General features: G+C 42.9%; 1 protein-coding gene across 2 annotated transcripts in view; it reads right to left on the bottom strand.

The window, feature by feature from the left end:
* The window catches only part of DPP10 (dipeptidyl peptidase like 10), a 1,813,461-nt gene extending 1,792,563 nt beyond the window's left edge, over positions 1-20,898 (bottom strand). Inside the window, exon 1 of one of the 2 annotated variants that reach the window (XM_069616586.1) lies at positions 20,399-20,898. In XM_069616586.1, coding sequence (XP_069472687.1) covers positions 20,399-20,458 — 60 coding nt within the window. In that variant the 5' untranslated portion in view covers positions 20,459-20,898. The remainder of the gene's footprint in view (positions 1-20,398) is intronic. The other variant, XM_069616587.1, reaches the window with a different exon arrangement.
* Between the last annotated feature and the right edge of the window lie 1,156 nt (positions 20,899-22,054).

Genomic DNA, 22,054 nt, shown 5'->3' with positions numbered 1-22,054 from the left:
AGTTGAAATAAATCAACTTTTTTCAATTATTACAATTTTATCAATCATTCAATTCTAATAACAATGAATAAAAACAGAATACAAGGGATTTTTACATAGACAATTACAGTTTACAGTTTTCAATTTACAACAACAAATCAGCATCAACAAACTCATCACAAGGATATCAATATACAAACAACTTGGAAAACACTTTCAGAAAGCCATTTAAAAGTGATTTAAAGTGCATCTGTGCAGACGGGTAATTACCATTCATTCCATTTTCAAGGCTGACAAAAAATTTATGGTGGCTAATTTGATACTCATGGATTCAGTAGCAGCCAATGCTATCCATCGATGTTCAGTGTCAATCTGTGCAAAATACGCAAGGTGTTTTGCAAAATGAATCCTCCTCAAATTTGTAAGTGCTGGACTGTCAAGGGTTTTGACCCATGTTGAATTATTAGACGGGGTAGATGTGGGGATGAGCTGTCGCCGCCCATCATTCTATCCCAGAACAAAACTAAATCAATAGACTGGGTGGATGTGGGGATGAGCTGTCGCTGCCCATCATTCCATCCCAGAACCAGGAAAACCGCGCGGTTGTGCGCACACCAAAATGGTTGTCTAACCTGCCACCCACCAGTGCCAGCATGATGGACCGGAAGCGCCAGGGGTGAAAGGTGGGGTCAAAGGAAAAATAACAGTGTTGTTAGACCAAAAGCACCTTAAAATCACCTTTGTTTTCCTGAATGCAAGCTCAAAGTGCCTATTTCGAACATTGCAGGATATTCAAAAATCTTACTGAACACCAGCAGACATCTGGCAGAATGAAGTGTTGTGTGCATACACAATCTGGGAAGATGAAGAGCCCAAAACAATGTTTATAACAAAACTGGATGAGCTGTGGATGTCAGCAGCTTAATTGAAATTGGATTTAAAACCACTAAAATTGAAATGTTTAAATTAAATGAGTGACCTACTTTTGCGTGTCACATAGTGGCAACTGTTAATGTCATGGTTTTGAACTTTGAATCAGCATTCTAGCTGCATGTGTAAAAATTGTAAGTTTGATTTAAACTGAGAACTAAAGTGACATTTAGCTGAATTCTGCCTGACAACTACCCCCGACAGGAGAAACCTGCTCAGCCACTCTTCCCAGGCCTAGCTGCATCCTGCTGCCCCTGCCAAAAGGAGATGACACCTCTCTGATTGAGTTAGGGTAGGAGCACCTGGGGACTGCAGGAAGTTGAACAAAGCCCTGTCCTGGACTCAGGCAAATGTTATATTGTGGGGGCCGTAAAGTGGCTTCCTCTTGGGAGAAACTGGGAGGGGCAGTGCCTGTGAGAGCAAACTGAGCTTGGGGGAAGTGGATAAACCAGTTATTCCACCATGTGATGTGGGAAGCCACACCCCTTTTTGACCAGGGCATAATTTTAAAAAGATAAATAACTCATAGTGCGGACTGGTCAAAATTATATAAATAATATCATTATTCTTGGGATTTTTCTGTGCACATTTTAAGAGGTGTTAGGACCCTGTGGTGTATTCTGGGGGGTTGCTAGCGGAAAATAGGGTCTTACTCCAAATGTCTGCATGTTAAAAATCTGACACTTCATCAATTAATGTCTATACTCCTTGTGCACATTTGTGTAATGTTTGGTAAATGTCCGATATTGGTAAACCGACCAAAAAGCGCAAAATGTTGTCATTTCTGAATCCAAGCTCGCAGGAAAATGGGGCTTGAACAGAGACCTGTCTGAATTCATCTGTAATATGTACATGTAATGTCAACCCCTTGTGTATCTGATAAATATATATGTGAATCAAATATGGATTTGTGGGCAAATTGACCAGGGGAGGATCCTCTGACCCATAAACAGACCTCATCATGATGACAATCCATTTCCTTCCCCCAATAATGGGAGAGGGGAGAATTGGGCCAATGAGAAGTAGAGAGGGGCAGGCTCAGTTATGCCACGCACACACCCACTTTCTAAACACATAAAAGCAGACAGTGCAGGACAGGTAGGGACATTCACTTTCCACTTTCTTGCGGTACGCTTTGCTAGGAGACTCCAGATGTCAAATCCATCAATCTCCAGAGACCAGAGATCCAGAGAGACCAGAGATCCAGAGAGACCAGAGATCCAGAGAGAACAGAGAGACCAGGGAGACCAGAGAGACCAGAGAGACCAGAGAGACCAGAGAGACCAGAGATCCAGAGAGACCAGAACTGTGCAGTGCAGAGAGCAGAACCAGAGACCAGACCGCTGTGAAGAACCGCTAGCAGAAGTCCCGTCCAACCTGACCAGACCTTGACGGCTTATTTAAAAAATATAGTGTGAGTACTCACTGTGCAAAACTAATCTCTTAGTTTAAAATAATCTAATTAAAACTATTTTAACCTATTTAGAACGACCTCATAGGAATCGTGTGTGTCATTCTGTCCTTTTTAAAGCTGAAAACTGTCACCTGTCATTTTGAACTTTTAAATTTCAAATCCGAAAAACTACCTTCACAAAATCGTCCGTATTTCTGGAACCATTTGTCCTAGGACCGAAATTAGAATCTAAGCTTTCCAACAAACCTAGAACTTCCTACTCCTTATAGTGCCTTCGTAATTACGTTCGACGCGTGCAACTAATTTGCCGCGATTTGATATTTTGCACAATTTCAGCCACGTGTAAAAATCAGCAGCTCCTTGCTTTCCTTTGCTACAATTTGTTTTAACCTGCTAGTTACTCACAGAGCATTGCTAAAGTGAGCCTGAACTAATATAAACTAGATATCACCCACCCTGAACCTCTAGAGGGAATTAAAAGCATTTTTAGCATCATTTCACTTCATTGCCACCACATTCAAAGCATTCTGGGCATGTGTTTTAAAATCATACCTGTTTTTCTCTAAGCTTGCTAGGGGGGAACTGCGTTTCGTATTGCATTTTTTTGGGATTCTTGACGACTGTGTGCTCTCCTTCCATTTCTTACATTACATAGGAGGGGGGTGAATTGCCAGAGAAAAAGTGATTATATTATCTTTTGCTAAAATCATATCAAGTTATTTCCGTACTGCATTTTATTCCTCATTGCTTTTCCCTTGAAACCATAAAAGTATTTTCGCTGCCTTATCCATCCTATACCAACTCCTCATTGATTGTAAAGAAGTGTGCTAGTGTCAGATTACCCATTGTTGATCAACATTATATTCATAAGTGTGGTATCAAGTATTAATTTATTATAGAAGTGTGATTATATATATATATATATATATATATATATATATATGGCATCCCAGACAAGGCACTGACTTAGTGGGATTGCTTGATTGGAGTCACTTACAGGACAATCAATAATTACATGTTGCAGTGCCTCAACGACTTTATCATCTTTACAAAAATGACACCATCTATCATCAAAAGATATCAGTTTCCTTCTGGCTTTAATCTCGTGAGAAGGCCAGATATTAAATCGGAAACGCAATATGGCATTTCTTGAGGCCGCTGACGGAGCTAGATTTAAATTTGAAGCCATTTCTCTATAGCTTTTAGGACCAAGTACTGAGGCATCAAAATCCTTATATTGCAAACAGCTGTCCCTCGTATCAATCCAATCCATTAGATACATTTTTTCTTTAGCCCGGTCTGGATTGAATAAGAGGGTCTCAAGAGAAATGTCAGCGTGCAGCATAACAGCAAAGATGTTGTTTGACCATTGTTTCGGAAATTTGTCGGAAGTTTTAAGTAAATAACTGGCAACTTTAGCTAGTGTAGTATTGTTACTTGAGGACAGCAAGCATTTCCGAAACAAGGCACATAGACGCTAATTATACATTGCAGTTAGTGAGATTAACCCAAGTTCATAGTGAATGAGCACTCCTGGGATGCATTGTGGTAAATGTAAAGTAGCAAGCCACAATTTAGCCTCTAATGAATTCAAAAAAGTCAATGGAATTGTACAATATGTCTCCAGACCATATAGTATTGTAGTAACTACGTTCTGACTCCAGTATATAATAGCGGGCTTTAATGAAAATTTGCCATACTTAGAGATGATTATTCTAGTTTGATATATGGCAGTGGATAACTTCTGTTCTATTTTACGTAGTTGCGCATGGTCGGAAGGACGGCCATCAAAAATGAGGCCTAAGTAAATGTAATTTGGAACTATTTGTAAAACAGTGTTTTCTATTTGCCACACCATTCTATGTCTTCGCACACCCTTAGGGACATATGTGACAATTTGCGTCTTGGTACTATTAACAACCAATTAATTTTCTAGAAAATATGAGCAGAGTGAGTTTAACAGATTATGCAATCTGCTTGGTGTCTTCTAGACCAGGACAAGATCGTCTGCGTACCATAGAGCATTAATTTTCACACCATTTAACTTTGGTGCGTCAGCTACAAGCTTGGTAAAAATCCATCGCACATCATTAATAAAAAAGTTAAACAGAGCTGATGCCAAAATGCATCCCTGTTTTAAGCCTCTATTTGTAACGATAACATTTGAAAGTAGCCCTTCCACATTCAGTCTTATAAATACCTTTGTTTGAGAATGAAGTAAAAAAATAATGTCAGTTAAAGTAGGAGGACAATCAGCCTGAATTAATTTAGCCATAAGTTTTGGTCTGGAAACGGAATCAAATGCAGAGTGTAAGTCCACAAATGCAAAATAAAGTGGGCATCTCTTGGTTTGAGCTTGGTGCCTGATGGCGTTCAAAGTGATCAGATTTACCGCAGTCCCCAAACCCGCGACAAACCCAGTTTGGGCAGGATCGCGGAGGCCAGCCTTTGTTGTCCATTCATTAAATTCTCTTAAAACCATCCTAGAAAAGATTTTTCCCGGCGCATCTAGCAATGCAATTGGCCGATAGCTTTTGGGGTCCTTACGGTCACCCTTTTTATATATTGGTACAATTATAGATGAACGCCACAAATTAGGAATGGTTTTAGTTTGCATAATGTGATGAAAGGCATTATTTAAGATATTCGCCCACTCATTTACGTTTTTTTTAAACATGTAATTCGAGAGGCCATCAGGGCCTGCTGCCGTTGAGGAGGATGACCTCTTAATAAAGTCCCCGACTATTGCTACTAAACACTTCAAACGCCAGCTGCTAACCATTCTCCTATTATGATTATAGTTGCTCATTTAGCTATAAGCATACAGTTCAGTGAAATGGTTAATCCATTGCGCTTCTGACACTGCATTAATTTGAGAATTCACTTGAGAGCCAGCATTGCATTTGTTTAATAATTCCCATACCTGGGCAGAATTCTTTTTGTAACAAGCTGTCAAAAATGTTTCACCATCAATCTGAAATAGCGTTGCCTTCCTTGTTCGTACCCAATTGCGATAGTGACAATTAGCTGATTTAATGGCTTTAGTCTGATCAGCCATGGGTAATTTGCGGAGGCATCTAATCTCTTTCCTATATGCCTTTTTTCGCTCATGAAGGGCCAAGTCAAATCCATGGGTATGAGTCATAGAGGTCTTATGTTTCACTAGGTGAATATTCTTAAATGTATTTAAGACATCAACATATGATTCAACATTGTTCGTCCTATGACTGTTCAGAATAGCAGTATTCAGGGCTGAGCGTTTATCATAAGACCAGCTAAAATGATTCTTACCATTATTAACAGTAAGAGCTTGTCTATACCATTGCTTGGTGGCGGGAAAAATTTGATTTTCAATAGTCCAAAAGAGAGATAATAAATGGTGGTCACTTTGTACTTGCTTAACAACAGCAAATTTGGTGGTATTCATAAAAATATTATTGCTCATGAAGATATAATCAATAGTGGACTTGGAATTTTCTTTCTCCCAAGTGTTCATCGGGGGAATATCGCCAAGAATAGCACCATTAGCCATCATTAAATTAAGATCATTAATGAATAGCGTCCATCTTTGACTATCAGAATTTAAACCCTTTTTAGTAGTTTCAAGGCATGAGAGATTCAATTCACCAATTACCAATATACCGGAAATTTCTTTATCTGTAGCAATTATTTCAAAAAGATTCGACAGGGTACTGTAAAATATTTCCTCAAGAATGCCAACTGGATTTCAATAAAGATTAATCAGGGCGTACGTTTCAAGGCCAATGGTGATCTTGACTAGTTGAATGAACTTATTGGGGGATTTCCATGCAGAAATTCCAAGTCCCCTGCTGGATTTCAGTGCCACTAACAATCCAGAAGTAGTACCTCCTTTGCCAGAGGATTCAGCTGGTAATAGAACAAGGTCATGGTCGTCCCATATGGGGGCATGTAACATCCATGTTTCTTGTAAGACTACGATATCATAGTTATTCAGGTAATCATTTGTAGTCCATTGAAGATGAGAAGAGCCCCGCGTATTCCAACTGGCAAGTGAAATTTCCATACTTATAGCTCCCATTCGTGGTTATAAATTAGTGTCAGGCATCGAGGATGATACTAAATTGTGGCTATTTTCATTGACACAGAAATGGCATACACAAGCTGGCTCTACTGTGAGGGTTGTGATTGCCTCTATATTATCAGACTCAGAAGGGTTCTGCCGGGCTGGGTCCTTGGCCAATAAAAAACCCATATTAAACAGTTCCATTCTCGCATTCCATAATGAGTTACGGACTACTCCCGATTTAACCCATAAACGGACAACAGATAGATTTCTATCACAGAGGAATTCAATTTGATCTATATCACTAGAAGCAATCCCTCGACATCGCCAAAAATATTTAGCGCACTAGCACGACATAGATCATATTTTGGAAAAGCCCCATCACGGCATTTCAAAATCAAGGTGTGATAAATTTTAAATCTCTGGGCATTAGAGTCTTTCTTGTCACTTGTATGAACTTTAGACAATGTTTTCTGAGTGTCAGTATTTTTTTGAGAGTTTTGAGTGGCCCTATTCCCAGAGCAGCCACCAGATGTTGAGGCTGTGAAAGTCTTAGAGTTTGTCATTTTTGAGTCTTTAAATGGGACATTAGTCTGTTCATTGATAAAGTGTACTGTTTTAGGTCGAAGGGACTTTAGATTGACGGGAGTCGTTTCTGGTAACACCTCCGTCAATCTTTTAAAGAGATAGGAATCAACTGCAGCTTTAAGAGTACTCAGCCGATTTTCAAAGCCTTGTTGTGGAACAGCAGTTGATGTGGAAGGCTTCCCAACACCAACTACCATCAATCTTGAATGTATGTGTGTCAAGGATTCTGCGGGCTTTTGGAGCTGACCTAGTGTATCTATATTTGGACTGTGGGACAACAATTCAAGGAGATTATCTAAAGGCGCGTAGCCCAGGGTCAACTCCTGTGTCTCTGAGTGATTAGCTGGAGTGGGGACAGATCTTATTGGTTCATGTACACCTGTGTGCAATGCTATATTATTAGATAAGGTTTCTCGAGTTACCTCTATTAACACTGGTATAGTGCAATCGGAGTTTATCGGATTCATAACAGCGGCATTTCCTTGCTGTGAATTAGGCTTAGGTAGGACATTCATATTTCCTAAAGGCAATTTATTTTGCACCGTTTTCTTTTTTTTACTTAGTGTCATTTTATGAGGGTTTTTTTGTGCAACTCTATTGGCAGTTTTAACACCACACTGATCTTGGGTGGCAGTTCTCTCTACATGACAGGTGGGTTGCGAAGAGACTCCAATACTACGAGTCTCTGCGCAATACTTGAGCCAGCATGAATTTCAACAGTTTGACTAGACAAGCAATGAGCCTCTAGAATAGACAATCTTTGCATGACATTTTCCATTTTAGATGTATTGGAAGCAGGGTGAGAACCATTTTTCAGCCCATTCCCAATTAGATCCAACTTGGAGGCATAACTAGTAATGTTATGGTCTAGAGACTCATACAGTTTGAACAGACTGGATATAGTAGTATTTATGGCTCCAAGGGTAATCTCCAGAAGAGCAGGATTGGCCGAGTGTTCACAAGATTTCCTGGTGGATTGACATTGGCGTGGCGTAGGTTGTAAAAAGGATATGTCCTCACCATGTCTTGTTGAGTCCATAGAGCCTGGTCAATTGTAATCCATCAGGACTGACGCTCTTGAGCTTTCCAGTTCTCGACCATCTACATGGACTGATGTATCTAATAACGGGACCTCTTTAGGGACCACTTCTATTATTTCCTCATTCGCTATGCACACCACAGAATCATTCATACGTGTTTCATTACAAGACATGGGACAATCATCATGACTAGATATTTTGTCTTCATTCAAGGACTCCTCTACTACCACTGGGATGGTTTGAGGACATTTCTTAATTTTTTGAGGGGACTGTGCTATGGCGAGTATAGTTGAATCAGAGATAGTAATACCTAGATTTGAAACATTAGGAACACTAGGCGGCATTGCTACTTTCTGTGACACATCGATAGACATTTGAGAAGTAATGAGGTCATTAGCCTTAGGCATTAGAGTCAGGTCATCACTTCGATTAGAAACACTTGTGATCTTCTCATAAAAATTGCGAATGTCACGATTAGGAACAGGCGTTTTTTTGATCGGCGTTAAGATGATGTTTTTTTTTTTAGGTTTGCGTAAGGCTTTTGGACTTGTCACATGATTTGGGTGCCAGATCGGTAACCGGAGTGTTCAAGGAATGTTTTACCATTGCACCAGTTGGCGTTGTGCAAGAATTATTACCAAACATAACTTTGTCCAACACACTTGGCATCCCTGCAGTTAAGTTATACATAGTTTCTCAGACTCGGAACTAAGATCAAACTTAAGCAAGGAGGGTAATAAAAGGCTTGACATTTTGCAAGTTGAAGTAGCACGTAACTTAGTTACCTGTGAGCTGACGAGTGTTCACCCTTACACCAAGGCAGAAGAAGAATGTGTATTTTCGGAAGGGATCAAAGAGATAAAACCTCCACAGTTTCCCAACCGATAATCGCGCCACCAGCGCCAAACAGCCGCACAACAGCCAGCGGGCTTGTCTCCACTGGGCTTATCGCCGCAAGGGTGGATGGCAGTGCCTTTTCAAGCTGGTGTGTGTCACGTGATTGGTCACGTGATTAGCGCAGGCCCCGCCTCCTCAGGTGCGAGTGCCTGCACCTGCAAGAGCCCCGTCTCAGCTCGCAGTGCAGGTCTGTTGAAATGGGTAAAAAACGAACGTTCAGGATGGTAAAAGCAGCTTTCTGTTCCACACAATACACGCCGCTCGGGCGGATGGCAGTGCTTTTTCAAGCTGGTGTGTGTCACGGAATAAAAAAGCTTATGAGATGATGATTGGTGGGGATGAGGTTCCATATCAATCTCCCTCTCGCTCTCTCTTTTCCTGTCTCAGTCTGCCTCCCTCTCTCACTAGCTAGTCACTTATCACTCCTCACCATTCACATCTCTCCTATGTCATAAGCCTTCTTGAGTGTTTTGCTGCAATTACCAGTGTGGATTATCTGACCCTATTGCCATTTCTTTATGTTTTTGGTTTCATGGACACTGTACTAGACATATCTCTCTGACTGGTCCTTCTCCACCTGCCTCCAATGGCATCGACCGAAAAGGTCATATCCAAAAGGTTGTACATACCGTATTGCCGCATTCGGCATAGGTATAAAATACTGAATCCAAAAATACTGAGGTAGGTGAGCAGGGACTGCAGGGGTGTCCCCCAGATAAAAGAGACAATGGGGGGGGGACAAAACAATTAAAGAAGAAAAGCTTGAATTGCAAAATGCGTCAGAGTGGGCCTCAGTATTCTGCAATTCGAGCTTTTAGTCTATGATATACTAACATACATCCGCCTCCAACTTCAAACCCACTCACACTTCTCTCATTAATTTACGCTTGAGCTCCTCACCCCTTAACCCATGGCTCGTAACTTTGGAGTTCTCTTTTACAGCAACATGAAACTCTTCCACTATTAATTGCCACTGTCACCATGTGTATATATTAACCTCAGGTTCACAAATTAAAAATAGTGTTGTGCTCTCCAATTGAGAGCCTCAAATGGGAAATGCTAAATGCTGCGCTGTCTGCCTAAATCTGCTTTTCCATTTGGGGCTCTCGGGCTCCCCGTGGGGAGCCCGAGAGCCCCAAATGGAAAAGCAGATTCAGGCAGACACAACGCGGTTGTTTTCCGCAATGCCGCGTTGTGTCGGGCTCCCCGTGGTGAGCCCGAGAGCCCCAAATGGTAAAGCAGATTCAGGCAGACACAACACGGTTGTGTTGGAAAACGCTGCGGTTTTAAAACCGCAGCGTTTTCCAACACAATAACGTTTTATTTATGTTTGCGGTCGCTTCAAAAGCGACCGCAAACATAAATACAACGTTTTTAAAGCTGCGGTTTTATTTCTAAGTTTTCCGGGCTCCTCCAGCCCGGAAAACTTAGAAAAAAAACCGCAGCTAGTGCTTATTTTTTGTAAAAAAAATAAATAGCACTTACCAAGATTCAGCTGCAGCTTTCCTGCTCTGGTCTCCGGTCCGCGTCCTCCGAGTCCCGGCACTAATGAAGGGAAAGCCACCCAGCGGTAGACTTTGTTTACTACAGCTGGCTGGCTTTTCCTTCATTAGTGCCGCAAAAGCAAAAGCCAGCACAGGAGGGCCTCCATTTCACAAAATGGCGGCGCCCCTGTGCTTGCTTTTTCGAATTTTGAGCTTGAATAGCTCAAAATTTTACATAGGAAGTTTTAAAACGGAGGATGCTAGTATATTTTTTTTTATGTGACCTATCTATTTTTTAAATACATTTTTTTACTAGACCATCCCTTTAACTATTCAGAAGCCCTGGTAATAGGCTCAGTAGCTAAAATCCAGCATTAGAAATCTGTCCATTGGAAGAGAACAAAAGGCAGCTTTTCTGGCCGCCATGTTCTCAGCCTCTATTGATAACCACAGTTCCCTACCAATGTCAGCAGCAAAATTGCCACAGGGAAGGAGAGGGTGATTCCCTACAGAGTTGAATTCTAATGTGCAAATAAATATTAGATTTAATAAGGAAGAAATGTCCCAACTCACAAAATAATTGTACAGATTCACAATTATTATCTCGTGACATGAAGAAAACTATAGGTCGATATCCTGAACTGAAGAGAAAGAACAATTCAACTCAATTGTCCAATTGTCCTTCAGTGCAGCATCTGTGAAACACAAATTGTGTGCCCAAATAACCAACAAACATTGGGTAATATTTTGGCAGATGATGCAAAGGTAAGGAACACCTCTAGGTGCTCAGATATTAAGCACCAAGTTTGGTGTAATACAACAATATTATTTTTGTATATAAACAGAAGTGAGGTGGTGGGAGAGTGCATGTTGTGGCTGAAAAAAAACAGGACAACATGGGTAATCAGAAGGGACTATGGGTGTTCTGGACTACATCTATGCGTTCCCCCCTGATGGTCAATCTTGCGTCCATTGGTGGATTCCTCAAGGTGTTTAGTGCAAGGCAGCTCTATCCCATTCTCAGCTGACACTATGAATCTCACCTTGCATATCCTGGATTTTTTAGGTGACTTTGCATGCACAGCGTCTTTTTGCATGAGAGCTTCACATGAGTGCCCACCAATTTGGAGGTAAAACGTGAGAATTCTGCCATTGGCTTCTTGGTTAGACATAAGGGGCCAAGAAAGGTAATACAGCAATCTGAACACAGTTCGATAGGATGGCTACTTAGGACAGGGTGTTACTTGCAGTGAGATTGGTTCCACAGGGGAGTAACCCAATGGGAGCAGGTTAATCAAAATCTTTGATAAGGCCCCCAATGACAGAAACTGTAAAACGGATCTTTTGACAAATCCAGGAAGAATTGCAGAAGCAAGACAGTCCCCATAATTGGATTTAGGGCTCTTACTTTCCCAGCACACCCTTCAGGCCATCACTATTTTGGAAATGGCGTGCCTTACAGAATAACAGTGTTTGGTGAAAAGCGTTCAGCAAAGTAAACCGGAGTGCATAATACATTATCCCCACATAGGCAATTGTTTACCTCTTTTTCCCCTGATACAAATGTGCACTTGTTTACATCAAGGAGTGTGTGATGGTGGCCCTCCTTTCAAAGCTCTACATGTGTGTAGGAGCACACGCCACAGGAGGGGGAGCAGGGCAGAGAAATGTGAAAAGCCGCCACGGAGTGAGTAAATATTTCAACAGGCCCACGTGAGTGTTTAACAGAATGAAACTGTCATAATCAATAATTAAATTAAAATATCAACACAATGGTGGGAAACACACAAGGGCAACACTATGTTATTATGCATGCATTATCACGCACATGACTTAATATTACTGGTTTTATTATTGAAATATGTTAACTCTGTAGCAATTTAAACACATGCCACCATCGCTTCTAGCACAATAAATACCATTTGATAAATACTTTTTTTTTCATGTTGCTAAATTAGTTATTAAGTGAAAAGTAATTTGTCAGGCACGTTTGCTGCAATCATTCAATACGCAATCATAGTAATGACACAAGTATCCTGCAAGCTCGTTAGACTTTAAAACATCTAAGCAGGGGCATCAATAAGTAACGTGAGGAAGCCAACTGTGATCTCTAGGCATGTACAAATGGGCTGCAGGAGGAAGGAGAGGGGCGTTAAATTAGTAATGATTCCGAAGCAATAGTCCTCGCAGGCCTCCAGCTGTCGAGTGCCCCCACGGCGCGGTATTGCTTCCCAGGGAGACCCAACATCTAATATAAAACCGCAAAACAAACCGCAGCGTGATGTATTGAGTGCAACTCGATATTCTACATGTGCGCACCTTTAAACTGCTTGGCGTTTTGAAGAGCAGGCCTTGCAGCAATTCTAAAGTGATGCATTGTAGTCGCGCATGGTATTGCCACCAGGGCAAACATTGAACGGGTGCACACCTGCCCGATTAGCAGAGCACACTTTCTGAGGTGCGTGATAAAAAATAAAAAAAAAGGCAGGCCTTCGACCGTCGCCATACGTCAATCCATCACATCAACTCTACAAAAAAGACAACTTCGTCAAACAAAACAAAACCTCGGGAGAGACCTCTCATTCCTGGAAAAACAACAACGCAGTTTCTTTCAAATAACCAAAGAACATGTAGTACCAATAGATCCCACCGCCAGTTTAAAAGATACAAAAATGAAACTTTGAATATTTGAACATACTTTTCACATGATTCAAAAGGGTACGGTATGCTGACTGCTATTCTTCTGTATTCCTATAGCTTTTTAAACAGCCTGGAATATGAAAGCGCACAACCCCATTAACGTCTCCTTTACTGATGGCAACCAAGTCCTTCCAACTGTTTACCCCACACATTTAATGACTGGCACACACTACGGGAAGTGACTGGCAATTGCGGGTAGAGGGCAGCATTTATGTCAAGTTAGATAAAGTAAGACAGAGCAATGACAGCATTATGGAAGTTGTCTGTAGCAGGAGAGCAGACCATGCCATGTAGAGCAGCGTGGAGGATGGCTGCAAGGTACTTGATTTGCTAAGGAGAAATACTGGGCAATGCTGCAGTGCCTCACAAAGCGAGGCAGGGTAACTGCTGTTACCATCAGCAGGCCCGGAGTGGGGCAGCCCAACCTCTCCCCCTCACTGCTCCTCTCCTCCCCCCCAGTTGAAGAGACACACAGTCTGTTTCAGCACAATGCTGAGGAAGGGTGAGGTGTGAGCAATCACCTCACCCTTCCTTCAGGCAACTAGGTGCTAAGCACCGAAGGAAACCAACAAGTAGGCAGGGACCAGCTTCAAAGGCCTGCCCCCCCCCAGGGGGCCAGACAGTCGGCTATCCGGCCGGGGTCTGGAACATAACAGCCTGCACTACTACACATATCAAAGACCCAGGACTTCCCTGGGTCTTATAAATACAGAGCAGCATGCTCTGAGAAAACACAAACAGTTTGTGGACCCTGAACGGGGACCCAAGCACACAGCAGGTGCACTGTTTACTCAGTGCCTTCCAAAACCTTTGCTTCTTTACCACAAAACCCTCCCACCCTATAAATAAGGGAGAAGAACAAAGGAAAAGAAGTACAGGGCCCTGTAGGGTGCCCACAACAAGTCGTGGGACAAGAGAAGGCAGGCACGGGCCAGAGGGGGTAACCCCAAGACCCGGTGCCCAAAAGTATTGTTATTATCTTATGATATGTGATTATTGTTATTTGCATAACCATATCTGTACAATAAAACCTACGGCCTTTCATTGCCAACACTTGACAATGTGTGAGCCAAATTATTCGGGGTGAGGGCATGGGTTCGGCAATGTACAAATATGCCAGATCCACGTTACAGGTCCCATGAGTCTGTAACATGTGCCCGGTATCCCACCAGGAAGTCAGACAGACTTTAACCAGAACTTGATCAGTGAATGTTGTTGATATTGAGGTTTTAATCTCTGTGTGCCCACACAGGCTTTGATACATTCAGGGAATAATGGGATTGGTTCCCATAGTAAATACAGCTGCAAACACAGCTGTTTTTTTCAGACAGCAGCACATATCAAATTGCATTGCTTCTGACCTACAACACATGGCCGTCTGTATTCTCTGTGCGTTCTGTGACAGAGATTACATAATGTATCAGTCCTGCCAAGCACCCTCACAACGAATCCACAAAATGATTGGCATTGGCTAAAACATATCTGGTCTTTGTCCCGAGCTCCAATGGTGGCAGGTTCTTGTTACGGTCTCAGATTGGGAGTAGTGCAGAACACACTGGACCTCATTCAACGCCATGATGTTATCATGCAATTTAAGCCCGTCCAATCAGGAGAGGACTAGATGGAGACCAAAGCGGTCTGTACATGACAAACAGAACAAGATGATGTGGAGCTTCTAAGTGAAGGAAGTTCCTTTTCCATGAGCAGTGGATTCTTTTTTGCTTGCATTTGGAACTGTACATGTTGGCCTCGGCAGATCTCCTGACTTGTCCTGCTCAATCTTTGTTGGAGATTCTCTCTCTTCTGCTATGCAGAAACACGTGCTTCCATCAACAACTTTCCACTCACTTCTAAACTGGAACATGTGTGGCTCTACTGAATTTCGGACCATCCTTTGGCTTATTTGTGAATTCTGGAATATGGACTTGGTGACCTTTTCTTGCCCCTTGGAATATGACCTTGAGATTATTGTGGAACGTGCTCTGGGACAATTGGAACTAATACTCCAGACTGTGGACAGTGAGAATGGAGGATTGACCTGGACTGTACAACTAGTTATGCCATCCAGGACACAGTCCTACCAATCCCTCTAATTTTGCCATCTGCCACAGGATTCAACCAATCTATCCCAGGAAGGCACCTGGGAGTACAAGGAAATAGAGACAGAGTAAACCAGTATTTGTTGATCCCACACTGCCTTTGTATCTCTCTTTTATCTTCTAGATGTTAGAGAAGTATCCTTGATGTTTTATTGTCTCTCAAGACTTTTCATCCGCGTACCTGAATTCTTAGAAATATCTGGAGTCAATTATATTTGGAAGAAAGTCCTCCTGTCTAGGAGCCCCCATCGAGGGGTCTATGTTATCATGGTTCCTGGCTTGGCCAGAACTTGATATCCTCTTAGCCATACCTTGGGGCTGCGAGAGGCATTATTTCAAATCCAATAAAATGATATTGTTTGACAAAATAAACCACAAGGCTTTCCAAGACTGCATGCCAAGGATTGTATCATGTCTTACATTTAGTCTCCTAAAGCTTTCGATCATCCCCAACAGATTCCCAGATACAGGAGTGCGCTTCACTTTTGATTTGACCATAGAAAAACACATGCATGAATTGATCTACTGCCTGGTCGGACTTAGCTTCCTTCAATGTGATTTAATGTGATCTTGTTTCCCATCAGCTCAATCTGCTCTTCTTCATTTCACTTCTCGTGGTTTTGAAACCGCTTCGGTTTCCTTTTCTTACAGTTCTCCCTATGAATCTTATTATTTTCTTACCATATGAGGTTGTTTGTTTTTTTTCTTCGATTGTGGCCGATCATTCCGTATATTGGTTTCTGCCAACTGTGATCCCTATGCAGTATCCTACTGTCTTCTGGCTGATGTGGCATTCATCAATTCATCTCCACCTTCCGGGGAGTGATCTAAAGTTTGGGCCATATCCCAATGTCCTATTGTGCCACTCTTGGGCATCAGTCACGCCTCGTAGTAGCATGATCTTCTGATCTCTGTTATAAATCGAAATAACAACATGGGGCATACTTTTTGCTCACGTGGTCACACTTTCTACTCATTTAGGCTTTCAGCAGACTTTTCAACTTCCACAATCCTACCTCTTTTGCTACTGTATTCCTCTTGGTCCATTTTCTTGACGTTGGCTGTGTGTCATGTTTTAATTATTTCATTGTCTCCAAGGTTTCTGGGACTCTCTCCTTCTTATTTGTCCTAGACCTCTTCCAATTTGACTCATTCTTCTTGTGTTACATTTGGAAATGATATTGCTCATATTCTCTGTACCATTTCCTTATAAAGAGCCAGACCACTTGTTACCATCCCTACTTATATTGAGTCCGAATAAAGTCAGAATAGCCTTCATTATTTCCCATATTTATAGGCCCCGGGTTAAGGGTAAAGGGCACTTCAATATTCAGTTTCTGTGTGGTCATAGAAGTGTTCATTAATTACTTCAATTTGAGGCACTGTCCAATATTTAAATATTTATCAGTATAGTTACTCTCTATTTATGTCTGTATTCGAGGCATTATAATGGGGTCGAAGATGTAGAATGTCTGCACTGTCTTAAGTTTACTCCTAAAATGAATCCCATTTCGGAGATGTTTAACAGTCCTTTGTTCACCAAGTGACTACACTGTTCAGCCGTGTCATAAACTTTATAAAAAATGATGGCAGGTCGATTTCATTTTCTATGAAGCGGAAATATCTAGCCTGAAAATGTGCTGCAGGTCTTTATCGGGCGACTGGTATTCAGCTTTCTGGGACATCCACAATATGAAGCTGTACTCACAATAGCCTGGGACGCCCTCACTATTTTCGGCTAGACTCACACAATCTCAGTCTGATTGCAATACTTGGAATGTATGTCAGCAAATTCACATAGGATTAAAAGTGCTTTAGTGCACTAAGGTGCTCGATGGCAATTTCGTGAGCTCGGCTTCAGGGGTGGACGGCCTATAGGAACTCTGGAGATTTCCCAGTGGGCCCCTGCACTCTGGGCTTCTTTTGGGTGGCATTTTCAAATGTTCTCATTGGAAAAGCATTGGGCTTGCTGAAAATGTCACTTTGAACTTTATTTCCAGGGCCTCTTTTGGTCCCTAATAATTATTTCCGGGGCCTTCTTTACTTCCCAGTCCACCACTGCTCGGCTTGTCTTCATCCACTTTACCCAGAACTCCTTTTGGGCACCATAATTGGGACTCTACTCTGCCAATGATGATCCATTAAATAAGGGAACTCGACCAAAGCAGTGCTTGCCTCTGCTTGGACTAGATGCGGAGTTGCCTCTGTACCTGTCCTTTTGATGTTCTTATATACTGTACATCTACCTTAATAATCGATGTATGAAGAGCAGTCTACCTCAGTCAAAGGACCTACGGCAAATCCTCTGCTTTATCTTAATGTTAGGAGGGTGGCCTTTGAACCCTCCTTTCGAAACAACGCTCACATAGGCAATGTGTATTTAACAAATCACAAACACAGATTCAGAAATGCACTCATTAATGTATGTGTCGTTATCTGCCAAGATCACATTTCGGTGTGTAACTTTACAATAACACTTTATAGAGCAAAAATGAGTCCACTCACTTCAATTACGTGTTTAGTGTTTGAATTGGATAGCAAAGTAGGCCTTTGAAGAATGGAAGTCATTTCCAAGTTATATTTTGTTCTCAATGCCCTTGGTTTACCCCAGCTGCTCAAACATTCTCTGTCACTAGATTTGCGGAGGGGATATTAGGTTACAAACATTAACTTGCTGTTTGTATAAAAGCAAAATAAATCATTTTTAATCACTTTCAGAAATGAAATTCATTGACGAATATACCGAGTTTCACCTACGTGGAGTACATATACATCATGCCATCCTCTTTTAAGTAAGATGCAACGCCAATAACATGTATAGCAATTGTACTTACATAGCGCGCCATACCCCTCTCAGATACTTTGAAGTCTGTGACAGCAGGTCTACTACCCACCCTCACAAAGACGCTGGGTGCACTTGAACTGCTGGGGTTCAACACTGTGTTCTGTAGGGTGCGCGCGGATCCCCACAGCAGATACTTCTCTTACCAGCAGTATCACATTTGAAAAAAGGGGAAAGCCATTTGATCTGGGCTGTGTTCCGTGTAATTGATAGCCTACTTCTAAAAGTGATACTTCAAGTGTAATGACACCCTCCTCTCTCAACTCTTACAGGTGGCCCATCCCGGGAGATCACATGTGAAGTCCAACCTTCTGAGATCAGGTCTATTTCATGGCAATCAATGTATTTACTGGCAATAGGAGCTGCTTACAGTTGGTCTGTCTGGTTAGCGGTCTACCTGCAGATGTGCATGCGCGCATCCACACCCTGGGAAGGGGTGCGGGGGGGAGTCATGGGTCTAGAAATGTCTACAAGTTTGAAGTCAAGACCCTTGCGGTAAGGCTGTGAATATGTCACCAGTGCACATGCAAACGCACACCAAATCGCAGAAGCTGTGGAGTTTCTGTGGCGTTGTTTTCCTAAAATGCGCCTTAATGTCATGCTGTGCACACAATGGATCTCAGTTGCCAGGGCGGCGTATTATTTGCCAGCATGCCGTCCCTTTAAACATGACCAGTGGTCTGTTTTTTCTATTCGAAGCATCAGTGAAAGAACCCAGCGGGTGGCACAAGTTATTGAAGCCAGACTGATATTTGAAACGCCATTCTGTCCTTGCGTCCCAGTGCTGCTCTCGCGCAGGGGCAGCGGTTCAGCCAAGCTGTTACATAACTATAATTAGGAAGTCACTCTGCTAGGTCAAGTTTTGCTAGGTCTAGAAAAGATCTGGGGCTACGCTAATTTTGGGACTCGTGTGACTCGGGGCTAGCTAGCCTTTTGGTTGAAACCCCTGTGGTTCAATCCGGGGCTACAACCAAAAGTCCCTGGGCCATAGCCCCCCGCCAACCCCCCCCCCCCCGCCGCCCTCCAGCAAAAGCTCAGGGTCAAGACATCTTGGAGGACCTCTAGTAGGGTTCATGAATTCCACTACCCATTATAGAATCCCCATTACCACATGGAGCTACACCTGGTTGGCAAGGAAGGGTTAGCCTGCTTAACGCTTTAAGTGCTGAGAGTCTAAAGTCCTCATCTGCACAGCAATCCATCGAAGTGCCGCACTTGTCAAAATGAAAAGAGGATTTATGGTAAATTGCTATTCCTTTCCACACAACTCCAATCAGATGTATGCATTCCCTGATTGAGCGTGCGTCATGCGAGTATAGCCAATCCTATTTGGCCGAAACGCTGTACATTTCAAGGAGAATAATGTCATACGTTTACAGCTCATGTGCATGAAAATGCAATGCACGGAGGCCAGGCTGCATGGGAGACGTGTGTTCAAGTTTCGCAATCAGCTGATGCGGGCTGTGGCAATGGAAGCATGCTAAGGCGTGTAACAGTGGGCACAGAGCACCATCTCTGGCGGGGCTGCCGCGCGCCTCCCTGAAGTGCCGTAATTATCCACTGACCTAACAGCTGACAGCCTCTGCTTAGAGGAGTAACTCGACTAATTGATGTAAACAGGACATGTCTTCAGCGACGTTAATAATTGCGCTTTAATGCACCTCCATTGTCTGCACAAATAAACAGGTTAAAAGATGGACACAGAGAGCCACAGCTGACACTAAATGAATGCCTGAAAGAGTCGGAAGTCAAGCCCTTATGGATTCATTTGCATTTAAGAAGAAAAGAAAAAAAGGATTGAATAGACTTTAGTTTTAAGGGAAACCAAAAAAAACCCGTGCTTTTATTCTCCTTGGATGCATCATATGTCCTTGTGTCCTGAAATCTCCCAGCCTGGCTAAGGTCATTCGGTTTTCTTTAGGGGGGAAATTCCAGCGCTCTGCCTCGGTCGGTGCATGGACGCCACATCCAACGAGGCTGCGAAGAGAATAAGCAGCCGCCTCGCGGCCAGGGACGCCACTTGGCACGGAGGACTGCAGCTTTTATTAGAAAGCGGACGGGAAATACGATTCATGCATCTGAGGGGCGCTTGTCTGTCAGATGCCGCTCTCTGGCGCGCTCCTTTCATTCTCAGCCCAGTCCCTTTCCTGCACCCGCCCCCACCAATTCCCTTACACACACCCCCCCCCCCCCCACCCCGCAAAAATAAAAATAAACCGGATGGCGCCTGCACGTTTAAAACCCGGTAGTTTCAAATGTTTCAAACAACTTAGAGTTTGGTCCATTCAGAGAGGGTAGGGGAGGGCAAGGCAGCGGCAAGGTAAAGACAATTCGCTCCCCGGGCACGTACGCATGGACTTTCTGAAAGTGCGCCGTTTACCTGCTCCTGCTGGTGCTGGCTTCTTGGCCCCAGGTTGGGCTGGTCTTTCATGGCTGTCATTGTAGACGGCACTGCCTCACTTCCTCGCCGCTCCCTCTGTGTTAGAGACCTGATTAGGCATCAAGAGCATGACAAGCCTCCTCGCTAATTCGAAAAAGAGCAGGCAGCAGAAAAAAAAGACAAAAGCAGGAAAGCGGAATGCACTGGGTTCTCCCTCTGGCTGCTGCTGTAGTAAGCCTGCCAGGCAGAGGCTGGGGGGAGGCAGGGGAAAGGAGCTCCCAGGCAGGGGAGGCTGAGACCGGCAGGTCCCTAAACAGTCCGCCTGACGCTGGATCCAAACACCTGAATACGACACTTCTCCATCCCCCTCCTGCGCGGGCTGAAGAGCATCCTGCAGCCACGAGCCTGCAAACGCGACCAGCTGATGCCTAACGAGGATTTCCAAATGCTTCACGCAGCAGGTGAAGCCCGCGCGCCTCTCGCCCAGCGGCTCCGTCTCTGCTGCCAGACCTCACATCTGGAGCCAAATCAAGTGTCAAGTTAGTCTTCCTTTCTGTGTCTGGAGCAGACCACTTACTCACTGAAATGCAGGGGTGTGATGGCAAATCCCGCACCCTATGGTACGGAACCTAATGGTGTTTGGAATGAACCCACCAGTCCATTCCAAAGCAAAACCCACAGCCACTTTCCGCCACAAAACGGCGTGTTTTAAATATTACGATGTGGGAACAAGGATTACATGTCAATGTGTGAAGAACATAGCAAAGGAGGGGTCAGGTTTCAAGGGTAAAATACGAATTATATCATATATATTTAATAAATATACAAAAGCACAGCAACATTCTGAAATGTATTACTTTTTTATGTGTGTTATATTTCTATACTTAGTGTATACCTTTAATAATAATTATTGTACTATTCATATGTAGGTTATTTTAATAACAAATAATATATATGCATATCATCATAGGGAGATATGCCCGTCCTCTAGAAAAGTTGAAACCTATGAACCTTGGACTTTTGTGACAATTCTTCTACTTATAACCTTCCATTTGTTTGACTTATCTGCCTGAAATTTTCCAAAGAGAAAGGGGGTCATTACAGGTTTGCCGGACCGGACAAATTGCAGGAAAATTTGCTTTTAATTCGGGCACCAGAAGTTTTTCCAGACTGGCAAAATACCGTTTGCCAGTGGGGGTACTGAGGTAAATCTGGCCCCCACTGGAAAATAAATGCCAGAATTATAGGCATCGGTATTACCAGTGTCGGTAATTCGGCAGAATACCACACAATGGAATGGGCATTTAACACACTTTCTGCCGCTATCTCCTGGTATTTCTGGGATATCAGGTGGCATAAATAGGGGCAGTTTGATGGAGGAAGGGATCCCCGAGTCCAAAATAACCATGTACATATTTCCCATGGTGCATTGCAGCACTGAGGATTTACAGAAATTAAAAGCAGATTTTTGTTTTTTTTGTTTTACCCAATATGAGCCATTGCGCATTAATCCTGTGGAGATGTGAAAAAGAAAGTGCATAAAATACAAAATGGAATAGGGCAAGCAGAGGATTCACATGAGGGAGGATGTGGATTGGGGAAAAGAGGACTCATTTGTGGACTCATTTGTGAGATTTACACTTTGAGGGGACTAGA

The sequence above is a fragment of the Ambystoma mexicanum genome, chromosome 9, assembly GCF_040938575.1.
Source record: "Ambystoma mexicanum isolate Mex_15411 chromosome 9, UKY_AmexF1_1, whole genome shotgun sequence".
Lineage (NCBI taxonomy): Eukaryota > Metazoa > Chordata > Amphibia > Caudata > Ambystomatidae > Ambystoma > Ambystoma mexicanum.
The sequence above is the reverse complement of the archived record's forward strand: the minus strand, read 5'-3'. Positions and strand labels throughout refer to the sequence as shown.